Source organism: Athene cunicularia, assembly GCF_003259725.1.
Source record: "Athene cunicularia isolate RWA chromosome 3 unlocalized genomic scaffold, athCun1 chr3_part1, whole genome shotgun sequence".
Lineage (NCBI taxonomy): Eukaryota > Metazoa > Chordata > Aves > Strigiformes > Strigidae > Athene > Athene cunicularia.
The window spans coordinates 60,032,032-60,048,260 of NW_020799097.1; the positions used below are offsets into that span (position 1 = coordinate 60,032,032).

General features: G+C 35.3%; 1 protein-coding gene across 3 annotated transcripts; it reads right to left on the reverse strand.

The window, feature by feature from the left end:
- Positions 1-1,121: 1,121 nt before the first annotated feature.
- TMEM244 (transmembrane protein 244) lies at positions 1,122-15,785 on the reverse strand. Of its 3 annotated transcripts, none has more exons than XM_026844884.1 (6): positions 15,594-15,785; positions 10,586-10,671; positions 9,949-10,022; positions 7,044-7,169; positions 5,336-5,380; positions 1,122-4,603 (listed from the first exon to the last, which is right to left on the reverse strand). In XM_026844884.1, the coding sequence occupies exons 1-6, from the start codon at positions 15,624-15,626 to the stop codon at positions 4,491-4,493; spliced, it is 477 nt and encodes a 158-aa protein (XP_026700685.1). In that variant the 5' UTR covers positions 15,627-15,785; the 3' UTR covers positions 1,122-4,490. The 3 variants fall into 3 exon arrangements, with proteins under 3 accessions (XP_026700685.1, XP_026700687.1, XP_026700686.1); XM_026844886.1 differs by having other exon boundaries at positions 1,122-2,336; positions 15,594-15,784; XM_026844885.1 differs by having other exon boundaries at positions 1,122-4,585; positions 15,594-15,781.
- Positions 15,786-16,229: the final 444 nt, after the last annotated feature.

Sequence of the window (16,229 nt, forward strand, 5' to 3'; positions counted from 1 at the left end):
CAAATAATCTCCTATTAAGATTTATTTTCATTGGAAAATATGTAACAGTAATGACCAGGCTGTGACTATCTTTGATTTAGGACAATGACAGAAAGAGACTGAAAGTACCTTGCATATCTCTTACAGGCTCCAGTTTCTAGGAGTAGGCAACCTGAAAAGATGAGGACAAGGCCTTTCCTCAGATTTTGGTTGTCCATAGTTGCTGTCCTAGTGTTGCTTCCCAAATCCTCAATCCAAGGCAATGCCATGCTACAACTACACAGGATGACATCCAGGCACATGTCTTTCCCTTCTTTTACCCTTGTTGGCAGAGGAAACCTGAATGTATGTTAACTGGGAGATGACTGCAAGGTATTCATTTGGTGCCCTGAGCTGGAAAATGAGTGGAGTAGGCTGTAAGTCCATCACAGAGCGTGCCTTTTCTACAACACAGGCATAATTATCCTGGTACCTCTGAAGGGGGACTCTAGAGGGATCCCTATCATTCTCCTGAGCAGAGGAGAGGTTGGGACATGGGTCCGCGTCTTAAAATCACAGCCTCACACTAAAAGGTTTAAAGCCAATAATAAAGGTATTAATTACACCATCAAATTTTATAACCATTCCTAAGACCTTTATCCTCCCTGACATCTAATGAGAGAGTGCAGGCTGTCTGGGGCCATGATTAGCTCACAAAAAGGAGAGATTAGAGTCTTAGCCATTACTGGGCAGATGGATCATTACACAGAAGCTTAAGCTAAGAAATAAATATTCTAAGACAGTCACATTTCAAAGATAAAAAATATATATAAATAAAGCTTTAAATACCTGTGGAGATTAGCAAGGATCTAACTTTATGGTGTGACAACATACATTATCAGATGATGGAATGAAGAATGTGTAAGGCTTTCACATCTTTTCTCAGTTTTGTGAATCTCACTCTGTCACGATGGGTATTTCTAGTCAAAAGACTGTGGGCCATAGGAATCCTGTGCATAAATATCTAACATAGGAGACTGCGGTCAGGTGACTCATGTACCCATTGCTGGTGATCTAGTATTATTCATACTGTGTTTTCTGTATTTATTCATGCAGCAGTTGTTGGTATTTTTAGGAATACAGAAATAATGAGTACTGTAGGGTTTTGTTTTGCTTGCTTTTTAAAGTTAGAATACAGAAGAGATGGAAATGTTGATCAAACAATTTACAGAGGTGGAAAAATGACAGGCTTAGGTTGAGTAACCAGCTCTTTACTTCACCAGGAAATGATAAGTATTTAAACCTGTATTTTTACAAAAATGCCAGCTAAAAATTACTACATTGTCTGTACCCCATAGTTTGATACTTGGCTGGTTTTACACATTTGAGTTAGTTTGTTGGTCTCAGAACAACTTTTTGAATGGGTTTACACTTTGACATTACATTGAAGGCAGTGCTATTAACATAGGAATATATGCTTAGAGTTTCCAAAAAAATGTATTTCACTCCTGTTCTTTTTTATGAGTAAGACACTTCACCATTTGGAACAAGAATTAATGCAGAGCTGTTTAGAGAGATGGCTGAATTGAGGAGAACTATTATCTGACAGTAGTGTGGTTGGACATGATGCAAAGGAGTTTCTTGCCTCTCAAAAAAAACCCTTAGAATTACTTAAGTATGGTATTATTAAGGTATGCCGTTTGTGTACTGTTTCATAGATTTCTGTACCTGATGTTTGCAACTTCTAACCTTCCCCACAAACTCTGCCTGGAAGTGGATAAAGTCTCAATCTGTTTGTAATGTTTTCTAGACTGTCTACACCCCTAACGATACCTCTGCAAACTTGTGACTCCTAGACTGTATCACAAGGGGTTAAATACCTTAACACCAAGCCCACACGAACTAAATTGGACAATATTCCTGTGCCTGGCTGTCAGAGCAATGAATTCTGAAAATCCTGGAGCAGGAGGTACAGGTATAACATCACAGATTACAGTCGTAACTATGGAAGTGGAGACCACCTTTCCTAGAGTCATGTATAGATCAGCAGAAAAACAGATGGTGGCATACAAGTGGCATACAAGTCTCATGTTGTGAGACTGCAGTGCTACAGTCTGCAGATTTTTTTCTTCTTTCACTGATCTTGTCCATTTCTCCCTTCTCATTTCTTGCTTTCATTGTGCCTTTTTCAAACACGTTCCTGATGGTGTTTTCTCTGTTTTCCTTTTGCTTTCTGTAGCAACCCTTCTTTTCCTCCAGCAGTTCTTCTTTTCCACCTGTCTTGACTGTTAGCAGTTAGTCACATGCAAATTGCTCAAGTGGATCTCTTTATTATTGTTCCAGAAACAGCCAGGTTTGTCATATTCTACAGTACTGTTTTGGTGTATCACATAGAAATCATACAGTGTTAGATATTATCTCTGAAGGCTTCTAACCAAGTAATGCCTACACAGATATAGCTCATATTGCTTACATGATGAATATTAATTTGTATAATATGAACTTTGTCTACAAATTATAAAGTATATATTAAACTATATTATGTGTAGTATTTATCATTGGTGCTAAACATAGAATTGATGGAAAAGGTGAAATAGATAATGTTGAAAATGGTTCACCATTCCATATCTAAAAGTAATGCAAAAAGTTAATGACTCTTTAATAGCTGCACGTGGGCTTTTAATCCTCAATAGAGTTCTTGCTGTGGTTGTGTTTCTAGCATTGGTCTAGTACTACATGCTTTGGAGAAATTCTAGGACTAAAGAGCTCTTCATATTAGAATGAAGGTATTTCTTGCTGGTGATTTAAGGTTTTAAATATAAAACAAAAGTTTAAAATGACAGAACTGGGCGACAGAGCTCCTACAAGCTGCAGCTGGGCTGGCACATGTAGAGGAAAATCCTTTCAGGTTAAAAATAGAAACTTGTTCCACCCGTGGATTAGCTTTATATCTAATCCACTCATGCTCTGGCACATGGCACACTACCTACACACACAGACTGTGTGAGGGTGAGGACAGAGGTATGAATTTACATTAGATGGTATTTCCTTCCCATCCATTTTTATAGTTCTGAACTGAAACAAATCTGGAAGAAAACTGCAACTGTTTTTCAAACACATAATACTAGCCAGTTATCTGCACACTAATGTTTCTGGAGATACAAATCCATCAAACTGTAAACAGTTCGTGGTTCAGACCAGTGATAAGTGCGGGTCAGTTAGTTCACTCTCCAGAATTATCTCTGCTGACTTTGGTACACAGCATATTACACCGAACAACTTGTAAAGTCTATGTCTATTCAATGCTATGGATTTACATACCTGGTTTGTCTCTAAAATGATTTACATATCTATCATTCATGAGAGAGAAACTCACTCATTTCAGTGTTTTCTGAAACATGCTTCTCACTGCATATGTACTTCCAGTATTAACTTAATTGAAAATTGTAAAACTTGAAAAAATTTTAGGATGTTTGATTAGATCAACAGGGGACAGATTCTTCAGAGGCATTATCTGTTGAGTAAGATTAAGGCAAATGCAACATTTAGCACTCCTGTGCAAACAGCAATCCAGCCTTGCTCTTCTAAGCAAACTGCAGTTGAAATCTAATCACTGGTATCGTAGTAAAGATGAAGTTGCCTTCTAGCAATTTTTGCATTACAACTTTATTATGGTGAAAGAAATAAATTTACTTGAGGCCGCCACTGTGATTTATTTGTTGTTTTTAATTACCACTACCCTCACACTTTGGCATTGGCCACTTGCAGCTGGGGGAGAGAGAAAGGGATATGTATAATAGTAGCTGCCCAGTGACATTTGCCTTTCCTCCTTCCAGCACAGCCAGACCATAAATGGATTATTAGTGAAAGAGCAAATAGCCTGAAGCTATTGTAGAAAACATTTGTCCGTAGCATCTCTAGAAGCAAGGGGGTCAACTAAACATGGGAGATTGTAAATCTGCCTGCTGTTGTCTTGGGCAACTTCTAGGTGAGAGCTTTAAGATGGGAAGAGATGCAGCGCTATATTGTTCAAGGATTCCTCTTTCCCAGGGGCTTGCCAGTAAAGACTGCTTTAAACCCACAGCAATTTATGCTAGATGGGGTGACTTTAAAGTTTTGTAGCGCTTTTGAAAGGACAGACTCCAGGCTAAATTAGAGTCAGCATTTCATAAAATACAAGAGATAACAAGTACCCAGAAAACATTAAATTCAAATCTGTTTTTTTCCTTTTTCTTGTAGGATTTTGCAAGAGCATTGCATCATTGCTTTTATGCTTTGTTTGTTTGGGTTTTTTTTAAAAAAGAGACAGTGTATCCTATTATTTGCTTAATGGAAAATGTACATACAGAAGCTAAAAACGATTACATACAACAGCCAAAAGTGATTACATTGTCATTGTGAACAAATGTAAGATACAAGAGATCTGGTAAGCCAAATATTGGGCTTACAATTAGACAGTTGCTACCTTCATTTTAATTATGTTGTTAATGAATCCATAGAAGCCATATGAAGGCAATTTCTAATTTTCCTTTTCAAAAATCATCTAGAATTGGGTAAATGAAGTTGTCTTTGAACAAGCAGTATGCCAAAATCTGTCCTCCACAAGTCATTGAAATTACTCCAGATCCTGAAAGAAAATATATGACTGTTTTATATTAATTTTTATAGTGGAATACAAATGTTATGATAAAACTTTAAGCAGATACTGTCTTTATCTTTAATTTTTAAAAAACGGCCTGACAGCTTAAACATTTTGCCCAATACTTTAACCACCTACAAAGATATCAACCCCAGCAGCTACTGATACAAAACCAGTTGCAGGACAGGGAATTTATTTGCCTGTCCTCATCATTTAGGAATTTACTGCAGTTGTCAATCCTTGTTATCCATCATATAAGAACAAAGAACAGAAGCCAATCCTTTTCCCTTAACTATTTTTCAAGTTAATACATTCTAGTACAAAGCTTTACCTTTAATTTTACGGAAAATTAAACATTCACAAATGTAAGTTTGCCATTCACTCTAAGGAAATGTGATGACTGGGATTTATCCCAGTGAGATAGTTTCATTAGTCAGGACTTAATCATGATTTATTTCAAGAATATGAGTGTATCTGTTGTTTGTTAGCAAGATTAACATAAACTGAGTCCATTCTGGTCTTAAAACAGAGGATTCTTTAAGGCAAGGTCATTGTTAGCCCAGTGTTACTTGCTTGTGTCATTAAAAGAAGTATAAATGAAAAGCATATATTTCTTCTTTAAATGTGAACAATTCTCAAATTAGTGAGACAACAGACTTTTAATAGAAAAAAAATACTATAAATACTAATTTTCTACACAGAGTCTAACATTTTAAACTTTAAGGAATATAATTATACCTAATGCCAGCCACCAGTGTAACATCAGGGGGAATTCAGACATAACTGCAAGGAGAAGAAAAGGAGAAATGTGAATTTTTAAACAATAAGGATGGGGACGTGCAAACATTACATTATGTTATCAACGGTCTGCTTAGTTATACTTATTGAAATTGCAAAGGCATATTTAAATCCTGATCACTCAAGATACTTGGCCATACCATTAAGCTTAGCTTGGTGAGCGATCTCACTGGAAGGCAAATCTTAAACCTAATAAGTGTGTTCTAAATGGAGCTCTTAGGCTCTCTATGGAAGAAATGCCTTTTTTATTACTTACCTGTACATGGTTAAGCACAACAGAGACACCGATCCCCTGGTAGAGTGCCTACATATTGCTGCAATCCAAACAAATTAAGCTGCCTGACATTTTCAGTTTAATGGGTGACGCGGTGCACGACAGACAGGCTGGGGCTGCACGCCGCGAGCTAGCACTGTTGCACAGGGTGCTCTGTCCTGTGTCGGGCACTTGCTCTTGCCTCATGCAAGCTGACCCACATCTCCACTGTATGATCAACTGCAGGGCCATGATATGACCCGATTTTGTCACCTCCCGAAAAAAAAAGGCTGATGAGACTGTGGAGGTAGTAAAGTGAGCTGAGAGGCACGCTGCGTGTGCTGGCAGCTCAGACTCAACCAGCAGAGCTTTGGTTGGCCATCTGAATGAAACAATAACAAATCTGGGGTTATTTGACCATCAGAATGCATCAGCCAATATAATGAGAGAAGATACCTTCCTGTATAAATAATATAAAGCAGTTTTTGTGGTAGCTTTTGTAAATTCCTTGATTTAAATACTTATGTTATTAATAAAGAATACAGTAATTTAAATTCCAGGAAATCAAATTCCTTAGATGAGAAATTATATTTAATTTTTTAAGATGAAGTGTCTGTTGGTCTCTGGCTTAATTTGTCATGGGAACTGAGGAATCCCTGTGTGTATAAAGTGCTAACAGACAAGTGGACAAAGCATTGGAAAATGGAAGATGAATTATTAGGTAGTAAGGAGGCTCTGGCAAGATGGGGTTAAAATATATTTCCTAATCAGCCATAGCAGTATTCTGCTAAACAGCATGAGAAGAGGGAGTAGGTTATCAGGTTGCTGGCAAAAAGTCTTGATGTCTCATTTACAGCAGCTGATTATTTTCCTTTTCTTTTCTTTGAGGGGAAGAGTTTCAGGGACAAAAGATGCTTCAGTGGTAAAATGCTTTATTTTCCTCAATGAGTTTTAGTTCAAATTATCTAACTTTAAAACTTTGAATTGGCTTTGCTGGAGCAAGCCTCATTTTTACTCTGAACTGGAGCTGAATTGTTAATGAGTAGATCTTAAAGTGCCAGGACATGGACAGTTATTAATTTGTTTCAGAGGAAAACACCTTCCAGATGCTGAAATTGTATCTAGGCAGGATCTGTTTCATAGGAACCATTAGATTGTGAACCAAAACTCTGGGGTTTTTATAAGAAAATAGTGTTTTAAAATTCCACAACAAAACCAGAATTGACTTTTAAATGGCAAGTTTTAAATACATCCGTGAGTCAATGGGTGGAAAATATGTATTTATTTAGCTTTAAGGAAAAATTACATTAATCCAGTGATACAGTGGATGAATCATAGTTGACTGGTCCTTCAATTTGTGATACCATGCATGTATTTAGCAGTAAACCTACTTACCAACTGAAGTTATGATGATATGAATAATAGTAACTGTTACAGCATAATCCCAAACCCATTCTTCCACAACCAGGGCAAATAGGAGACCACAAATGAAGAAAGTTGTTTCCAATGAGATCACAAGAACTGTAAGTGAAAATAGGTTATTTATGCAAAACAGTTTTGAAAGGCTTTTTCTCATATTCAAAATGATAGCAAAAGAAAGTTAAAATGTCTGAAATAGCTATGCAAAATTTTTTACAAGTTCAAATATTAACTAATGTTTCATTATAATGTTAATTTCTAATTTTGTCACAGACATCTGCATGGGTTGTATCCTGATTTGCCTATGGACTGTAGAATGTTGTATATTTTATATAAAAACATGAGGATTAACAGGATTATGACCAGTAACAGAATTATGACAAGTTTACATATGCCCAGAGGAGAAATGGCATGAAAACTTTACTTAGAGACCATCCAAAATCTTTGCACGTGGTGCCAAATAGATTTGGTTGATACTGACACAGATCAAATTTTTCTCATCCAAACCAGAATTCTGTAGTTAAGGTTTTACTTGCTAAGAAACTTCATAGCTTTCTCCCTCTCGAATTCATTGCATCACATATATATATATATATATGAAATATATACCAGAATATATATATGTATCAGAACAATTTAAAGACAAGATATACAAGGGGAGATAGAGCAGAGAGCCTACAAGCTGACAAAGGCCATCCATCCGTATGGATCTTATGGTACGTACTACTAGGAGCCTGGCTTTTCTCAGTGCTGATAGCATGGCTGCCACAGCTACCATGCTGTCACTGCGCCTGACGTTCAGCAGCTAGCTCTGTGTTTTGTTAAAATATAAATGGGGATTACCAGCAAAGTGATAATAACTAAATTTTGCTGCCAAAAGAGACTATTAAAGTTATGTGATCAAGAAAATTCCTTCTCTTGGTGACAAAATGGTGCATTTATGTGCCCTGGTGCATTCTCTGGAGCGTGCCGAGCCATGCCGTGCCACCCGCGTCATTTGATGAGCTGTATTTTCTGACACAGCAATGGAGTGGTGCTTAGCTCTCAGCTTATTTACTTGCTATTACAGGTAATGGGATCAAAAGTAATCACTTTTAGGACAGAGTCTGGCTTTTGGCTGGGTGGCTACCTGGGATAGCAAGGGGTTGAATAGAAAATGCATGGTGCCTCTTCTGGGTGTAGTCCTGAGTTCCCATACAACAGGCCATAACTGTGCATTTGTAATTCACATAATTTTCCATCTAGATGCATTTTGTTCTTTTTAAGTACACAGGCACACAAAAGGAACATTTTAATGGAATTTTTTTTTTTTTTTTTTACTGTTGCAGTAGTGTAATATCTAAGATTACTGTAGCTGAGATTGACCATTGTTATTTTTTCACTGTATTTAATTTATACATTTGGCAGCATTTTGTGCCTTTCAATTTTATTATTTTCTTTATAGGGTTAATTAGTTCCTACTATATTATGGATATTTCACCCAGCAGTTTTAAAAAATATGAAAACGATAACTGGAAAAACCACATGTAGTTAGGAAAGTGGGAAATAACACTTCAAAAAATTTAATGTTTGACAATGCATTTTAGTATTTGTAGCTTATTATATTTCATGTTGATAGTATCCCTTTAAATTATGCCAATAATTTAATTATAATTTAGAAAGTATGCTTGGTGTGGACAGATGCTTTGTAAACTTTTTTACCAAACTGTGCCGGTAATGATAGCTCAGTTCTGAGCTGACCTCCATTTTTCATTTGAGGTTAGCTTTTAAAGACATAATTCTGTTTTTAACAGGCTCTGGTGAGACTCTTGAGTAAACTAATTCTCATCTGCAACATCATTCAGAGACCTTCGTTCTGTCTCTGTGCCCACAGACTTTAAACAGATCTTGTTACATTTTGCTATTCCATGTTATTTCATAGGGTGAACAGAAAGGAGGGTGGAATACTAACCAGTTGCAAGGCATAGTTGCTGTCTTTGGCATATAAACATGCTGCATCAAAGTAAATGATAAATTTTTTTGGGGAAAAAAATCATATTAAGATAGAGTAATCACATTAGGGCCCTGAAAAGTAATTCTAATGGAATATGATTTTTTTTTTCCACTGCTACAACTGAAATGTTCTTTTTTTAATCTGAAATCAGTATTGACTGTACAAATATCCATGCATTTTTATTACTCTTTTTAACCTGATAAATTAACCAATTTACTTTTGAGCTTTACTTACTCTACTGACAGATTACATGGTTTGCCTTTGTAAAATAGGTTACAAATATGGTAAAATTTCATGTAATGAAATGTAATTTTTGCATGTAATTTTTGGGGAATGACAGTTTAGGATAAAGAATGTATTTTGAGAGCTTCAGACAAAAGTGCAGAAATTTTCTATTAGGGTATATACAGGTATGTTTAGGGATTGAGCTACAAGCAAACCCTGAAATTTTAATGACCTCTGTATTCAGACATTACCAAAGCAGAATTTCTATTAGTTGAATGTGACCCATTATTCAGATCTGGATCCAATGATTCATAAGAAATTTGCTGCAGTATGAAAATTAAATTTAACAATTTTACAGAGAGCAGATAATTGTTCCACAATGAAAATGAAGCATACTGGCAAAGCAGCACATTTTCTTCAGATGATACAAAATCAGAAGAACGACTCGAGGAACAACCTAACACTTGAATGGTAAGTAGCAATACAGAAATGAGAAGTGCTGGCAAGATGAATAAGTGTTTAAAATTGGGTGTAGTTAAAATACAGAAATCATTAATATTACTAAAACAGCTTTAAAATACTCTCCATAAGGAAGACAAGTTTACATACAGATACAATCTATTTACTTGACTGAGAAATAAAAGAGAAACAGACTTCAGTTACCTAAATAATGTGGGTTAATCCATGAGGGATTTGTCTTAAAATCAAAAGGTGCCCAACCATCCAACATTTTAATCCTGTAGAAATAGAATTAATAAATTTAACCAGACATTTTCAGTAATGCCTTTGTGATTATATGGCACATTATGGGTGCTTTTAAATATGATTTCAAATGGAATACTCTGGGCTTTTACAAGCTCTCTACATCCCATTGCATGTTGTGGTCTTGCCCTTGCAACAGTGTCCATGATCTCCATTTTTATTTAAGACAAGACTGGCACTATACATGCTAATCAACTTCCTAAGAGAATATAATTTGTCTTTTTTATGGACTATAAAATCTTTCTTTTCCTTTTTTAATATCATCTTTGCTCTTACATTCATTTATTTACATGGTGCAAGTGCAAGGAAGTAGATTAGAACTAATATTTTATATTAGTTTTTAGTCTCCATTTGCAAATTTGTGCACTTGAACAAAGGTTCCGGTGCAACAATTCAACTGAATTTGAAAAATATGTTCAGAGGATAACTGGAACTGAATGCCTCCAGTCTGGATGACTCTTCTACAGGTTCATAGCTTTACCCATTATATCCAGTTATAGTATGCTATCATATTAGAACAAAGACAAGGAAATCTTACTTGAATACTGCAAAGCATACAGATAGGACCACATAGTACACAGTGTAGAAAACTACCATGCATATCAACAGGTTCACCAGAACAACCTGCAAAAGGGAAAAATAAAATAAAACCTAATCCTATGTTTACATTAGGTACATAATTGGTAGAAAATAATTCCAGATTTCTATCAACCACAATGTGAAAACAAACAAACAAACAAACAAAACAAAACTTAGAAAATAAAATATTTAGAATTTTTTCTGTTGCAAATTACATAGAAGTTGCTAAAGTTTGGTACATTTCAGCTTCTAAAGTGTGGTTATAATGCATGGTTCTTTTAATCATATATTATTGTATGCCAACTATTTATTGAATCTGTAAGTGCTCAGAGAATGAGAAGCATATTTCTTGACAGTTATTAAGGACACCTTGAGAGTTTAAGATCATCCAGATGCTTAACTAGTTGTTAACCTAGTTTTAGCCTAGTTTTTAACTTAAAGGAAATGCCATCCTTGTAAGTATGTTGAAACTGTATACAAATAAACTGTAGAAAATTGTAAAGCAGTATCTGTTAAGTTTCCCAGCCTCTAGAAAACATGTCACTCTAGTGCTTACTTCCAAAAGTAAGGGTGTAGACAACTTAAAATATTTTCAAAAATTCAATTGTTTGTGAATTAATTCTAAATTAATTCCACCTCCAAAGTGAAAAAAATACCCCTAAAAATCCCAGTTTCATAAAGCAAACACTATCTTATGATCAAATACTGTGTCTTTAAGAAAAGAGGAATGCTATATACAGAATTACACAAAGAAGGTATGTTTCCTAAGATACCTTGTTATCCTTATTTCTTTCATTTCATTTCAGTGTCTTCATTTCTAAACTAAAGTTTCAGAAGCGATGCAGCCAGAGAAAAACCTGCAACTGTCACGTGATAAAGTTCATAGAATGCCTTGAGAGCCTTTCAAGTGAACATATGTCTGATCACATAACTCTGATCTTCTAAACTGGCATCCTGAATTGTGCAGGCCCTAGGACTTGTATTAATTCCTACAGGTATATGTAAAATTATGTTTTGAAGGTTAATACATTTTGGTAATAGTAATAGTCTTGCTTAAGCAGAAAGCTTTAATTTCTGTTTTTCTGTAATAACATTCCAGATGTTTATTTGGGGTTTTATTTTTTTTTAAAGGGAAACGTGGGACATTGGGAATAGACATCTCTATGCGTTGAACTTGAGCAACTGCTTTGGCAATATTGTGTGCTTGTTGAAGAACATGAAACTGGAAATGTTTACTACTGTTGGTAGAGTGGTCAGTAAAGTCAGTTTTTCTTTTCTGTAGACTCCAGAATGTCTTAGATTTTCTCACGCTAGCTAGTGCTTTATCAAGTCATATTTCTCCTTTCCTTTCTTAACTTCTTTGTAGCTTTCCTCTTATATGGCCATTTTCTAAACTCCCAAGTCAATTATTTAATTTTCTTTGTCTATCCTCTCCACTCCACATCTTCTGCTTTTTAATTTCCTCCGAAACAATATAGATAGAAAAAGGTCATGAGAAAGACAGTGACTGTAGAGAGAATTGTCACCAGTTTCATACTGCCCATCTTTAATTTTGTGCTGCATGGTGCTTTAGAATGGAAGAATCTGTGGCTACATTCTTCTTTTTGCTATTAAAGCATTACAGTTTCTGTTTTAGGAGTAGACTGTTGTATAAATTCTTAGTCCATTACTACACATGTAATGAGTTAAGAATTTTTTGCCCTTCCTCCAGTTTGTCTATCAAATATTTGAGACTAGCAATGTGTGTTTACCTGACTTCCATAGATCTCCAGTCTATGATCCACTATGCAATAATGATCCAAGAGGCACATAATTACTATAGTGATTGCATTATTAAGTAAATACACTTGGACATGTAAATATGGGCCCTAAGCCTGCATGTTTTCGTGTGCCCTGCAAGATCCCATGTTGAATTTCCCCTGACATCAGTGGAATTGAGCTGACAGCAGGTGAGTTTGGAAGTTTTGACGTTTTACCAGACTTCTTGTCTATATTGATCAAAAATAAATTTAAAATGGAAAAAAAATGAAGACTAAGATGATGAAATATTTCAAATACAGGTATTCATTCAGAAGTAAATCCATGAAAAGTGGCCCTGCATAAATAAAGTAGTAAAAAATAGAGGACTGGATGCAATTTTTCAGTGTATCAGAATGCGAAGCAAAGAGTATGGACTGCATATAGTGAAGCATTATATCAATGCAAAAGAAGCTAGTGCTTATCTCTTTGCATGGTGACACCATATTTACAACGGGAATTAATTTTAGAAAAAATAGGTAATAACTAATAGAGGAATAGGAGTCAATTCTGAAGAAAGGTAAAAGGAATCACGTGTGTGTGTGTGTTGGTTACAGGGACTGAGGTAGGGGAAATAATAATTGCATATTCATAATGAAAAGGGAAGAGGATTTATTTGGAGAACAACTAAGACTAAATGAATGAGACCTGGAGAACAACTTAGACTAAAGGAATGAAACCAAAACCCAAATGCATAAGATACTGCAAAGTTTAAAAAATCTTATCCATTTTGCAAAGTTTGAAAGAGACTTGCTCATTTCATTTATTTGGTTTAATTCAAGAATTTTTATCAAAACTGGTTATTGAGTGCCCTTATCACTCCTGTGGATTTTGAAGATAAAGTTGGACAATGTTTTTGACAAGTGATTCAAAATTAATAAAAAAAAAAAAAAAAAAAAGAAAATATGTAGAATATTTTTTAAGTCCCCATTTTTAAATTAAAGTCAGTTGGCAGGTATAATTGCAGTGAAAAATGTAAAACAAGCCAGGTCTAAAGTAAAATTTCCATTTTGATTTAGTTTGTTATAATCTGGTAAAAGGAGCCCTTATTCAAGGAAGCAGTGACTCTGAAAAGGGCTGTGGATGAGCATTAGCTCATACTAGCTCATTTTTATGAGCTTCTCTTGCAATATTGTGACACAAAACAAGCCCTTGAGGCTTGGGGTTTTAAGGTTGAAGAATATGAATAGAAATAAGAAAGAAGTATTACCTCTAAACACAGCACTGGGAAGACATACTATTTGGTGCCAGTAATTTTTAAAGTAAGTTAAGAAATTAAGAAGGTGCAGAGAAGAGGCACAAAAGGGAGCTGATGGCTAGAAATGTTTTGGTTGGGTTTGGGGTTTTTTTTTGTGTTTTTTTTTTTTGTTTGTTTTTTTCATTAGGACTACAGCTCTAAAGAGGTCAATCTGTTTAGCTCTGAGGGTTGATTTGATTATGATGGATAAGTACCTTCCCAGGCAGAAAATACCAGGTACTTAAGGGCTCTTTAATCTATCAGAAAAGCCACAAGAAGTAAACAGCTGCAAGTTATAGCTAGACAAATTCAAAAGATGTGTGAAGGACATTTTTAACTGTAAAGGCAATTAGCCAATGGAACAAACTGCGTTTGGAAATAATAGATCTTTCAAGGCAAAACCAGATGCCTTTTGGCTGAAGCTTCACTCAAGCATCTCTAACGTTAGTTTACTTCTGGTCTTGGTTCTTTGACTGGTTGCGTGGTAGATAATGTATTTACAGAACCATCCCACATTGACAGAAGTGTGGATACTGTGAATTTATCAAACTACTTATTTTTATATTGATAAATATTGTAAAGTGCTAAATATTGAATAGTGCATCTATCTCTTGCAAGGAGAGAGATCAAGGAGCTTTAGTTTCTAATGCAATAGGAGAGAAATACATCATGCCTGTACAAACTGATATATGTGAATAAGTAAACATCCAGGACACTCTTTTCTTTTTCCACCACATCAAAACAAAGCCAAGCAAAAACTGAGAATGATTAATCTCTTCAGCCAGGTTGATCTGAGGGTAAATACAGGTTTCCCATTTCCACTGTCTTTAGTCTTACTCTAAATGAAAATTGGCCAAATAACTCATTTGATCCATTCTTTTCCACAGTGTACCCCATGGTCACTGTAATGTTGACTACAATGTCCTATGTAAGTTTGGCAGCCATGCTACCAACCACCCCTCTGAAAGTATTTCTAAGCAGTTTAATCTTTGACACATTATTGGTGAGAATAATTTTCATTCCATTGCTCTGAGCAGATGCACGTTTCCTGTAACTGTCCTTTATCTGCTGCCTCCTTCAAGCTGTATCTGCTCTATATGTAGATTCATACTGTAATAAAAGTGGTGAGACAGGAATGAAGTGAAAATCATAGAGCTGAAGGACGGCTGTGAGCCGATGACTTGTTGACCTCTAATTACAGTAGGTGAATTCCTAGCCTCTCTTGAAGTCAGTGACAAACTTCTCTTGGCATCAAAGGCCTTGAATTTTTCTCTTTGTACCCAGAATATTCTTAGTTTCTCTCTTAGGGATGTAGCAATGTATTAGGTATAGCACGCTTTACTCAGTTGAGTAAGCTAAGAAAATAAATGCAGCTCAGTGCTAAGAATATATTCTTAAAAGAATAACATGAAACAAAAACCCTTTGAAAATTTTTCAGTTTTATCATTTTCTGCTTCATTTTTTATTTGGACTTTCACTGAAATTTAAACTTAAATATTTTTTAAATCTCAGAATATATTTTATTCTCAAACTATTTTTTCCCTTTCTAACCCCTCAAATATTTCCAAGCGAAAACCACAAGTTGAAAAACACAGGGTCATTTATTATATGTTAAAACAACTTAAAGGATTTTAGGAATACACTGGTGTCATTAACTGTAGGATTTTATTAGACACTTCCAAGAAGTATATCTCATAAATGGAACTATGTCACATATCTTGAAATCCTTTTTGTAAGATGTACTTTGCAGTACTTCCTATCATCAGTATAGTACAAGGTGTCCTTTTCATTTAGCTATTTAGTAAGAGAACATTGAAGAACACTCTTACTGTAAGAATGAAAGTAACTGCTTTTTCAAGACCTGAAGTAGCTGTCTAATTCTCTAAATACTACCCGGTGACATACAATACTATACAATCTCAATTTCCTTTACCTTGGTTTCAGCAGTTTTGACCTTGAGAGCCATGGACACATGATGAGCGAAAGGAAGTGCTGTTGCTATATTCCATATGCCAATATCAGCAGGAAGAAGCAGCTGTTTTTCACCCAAAAAAACATTCTCATGGGTGAATATAGGACAGAGTGAGGTGAGTTGATTGGATTAAACTGAATTGAGACAGAAGCCATCTGTGAGCTATCTGTAAGCTGCTGAAGAGCAAAGAGAAAATCCTACTGGCTCATTTAAAGTTCATGCTTCCATAGCTACAGTCAGCCAAAGCATACCATTATAGGTATAACTTGTCTATTTAGAGACAACATTATTAATATTATTTCCTACCTTCTATTTGCTTTTTTCAGGATTCATTTGATCACAGTTCCTTGGGGTTATTATACCTTCCTACTTTTAATTAGTTCTAAAATTTCTAACATTAATTCTATTGAATACAGATGTGGTGTGGTACATTCTTCACAAAGTTCTTTGCGAACATTTTTGTTCTGACTATCACTCTACTACATCAAGTATAATTCACATTAAATTAGGTATAATTAGGTTAAGAAATACCAGACTTATGTTATGACTCTTCTCCTTTTCCTGAACCATATTTTGTTCCTTCAGCAGAGTGAAATT

What these genes read in the sequence shown, in the direction of transcription:
- TMEM244 (XM_026844884.1), bottom strand. Translation starts at nt 15,626, where the DNA reads ATGGCTCTCAAGGTCAAAACTGCTGAAACCAAG. An exon ending in GTATGCTTTGCAGTATTCAA is followed by an intron (nt 10,023 to 10,585) that starts GTAAGATTTCCT and finishes CTATTTCTACAG; the next exon opens with GATTAAAATGTTGGATGGTT. An exon ending in GATTAACCCACATTATTTAG is followed by an intron (nt 7,170 to 9,948) that starts GTAACTGAAGTC and finishes TTTCACTTACAG; the next exon opens with TTCTTGTGATCTCATTGGAA.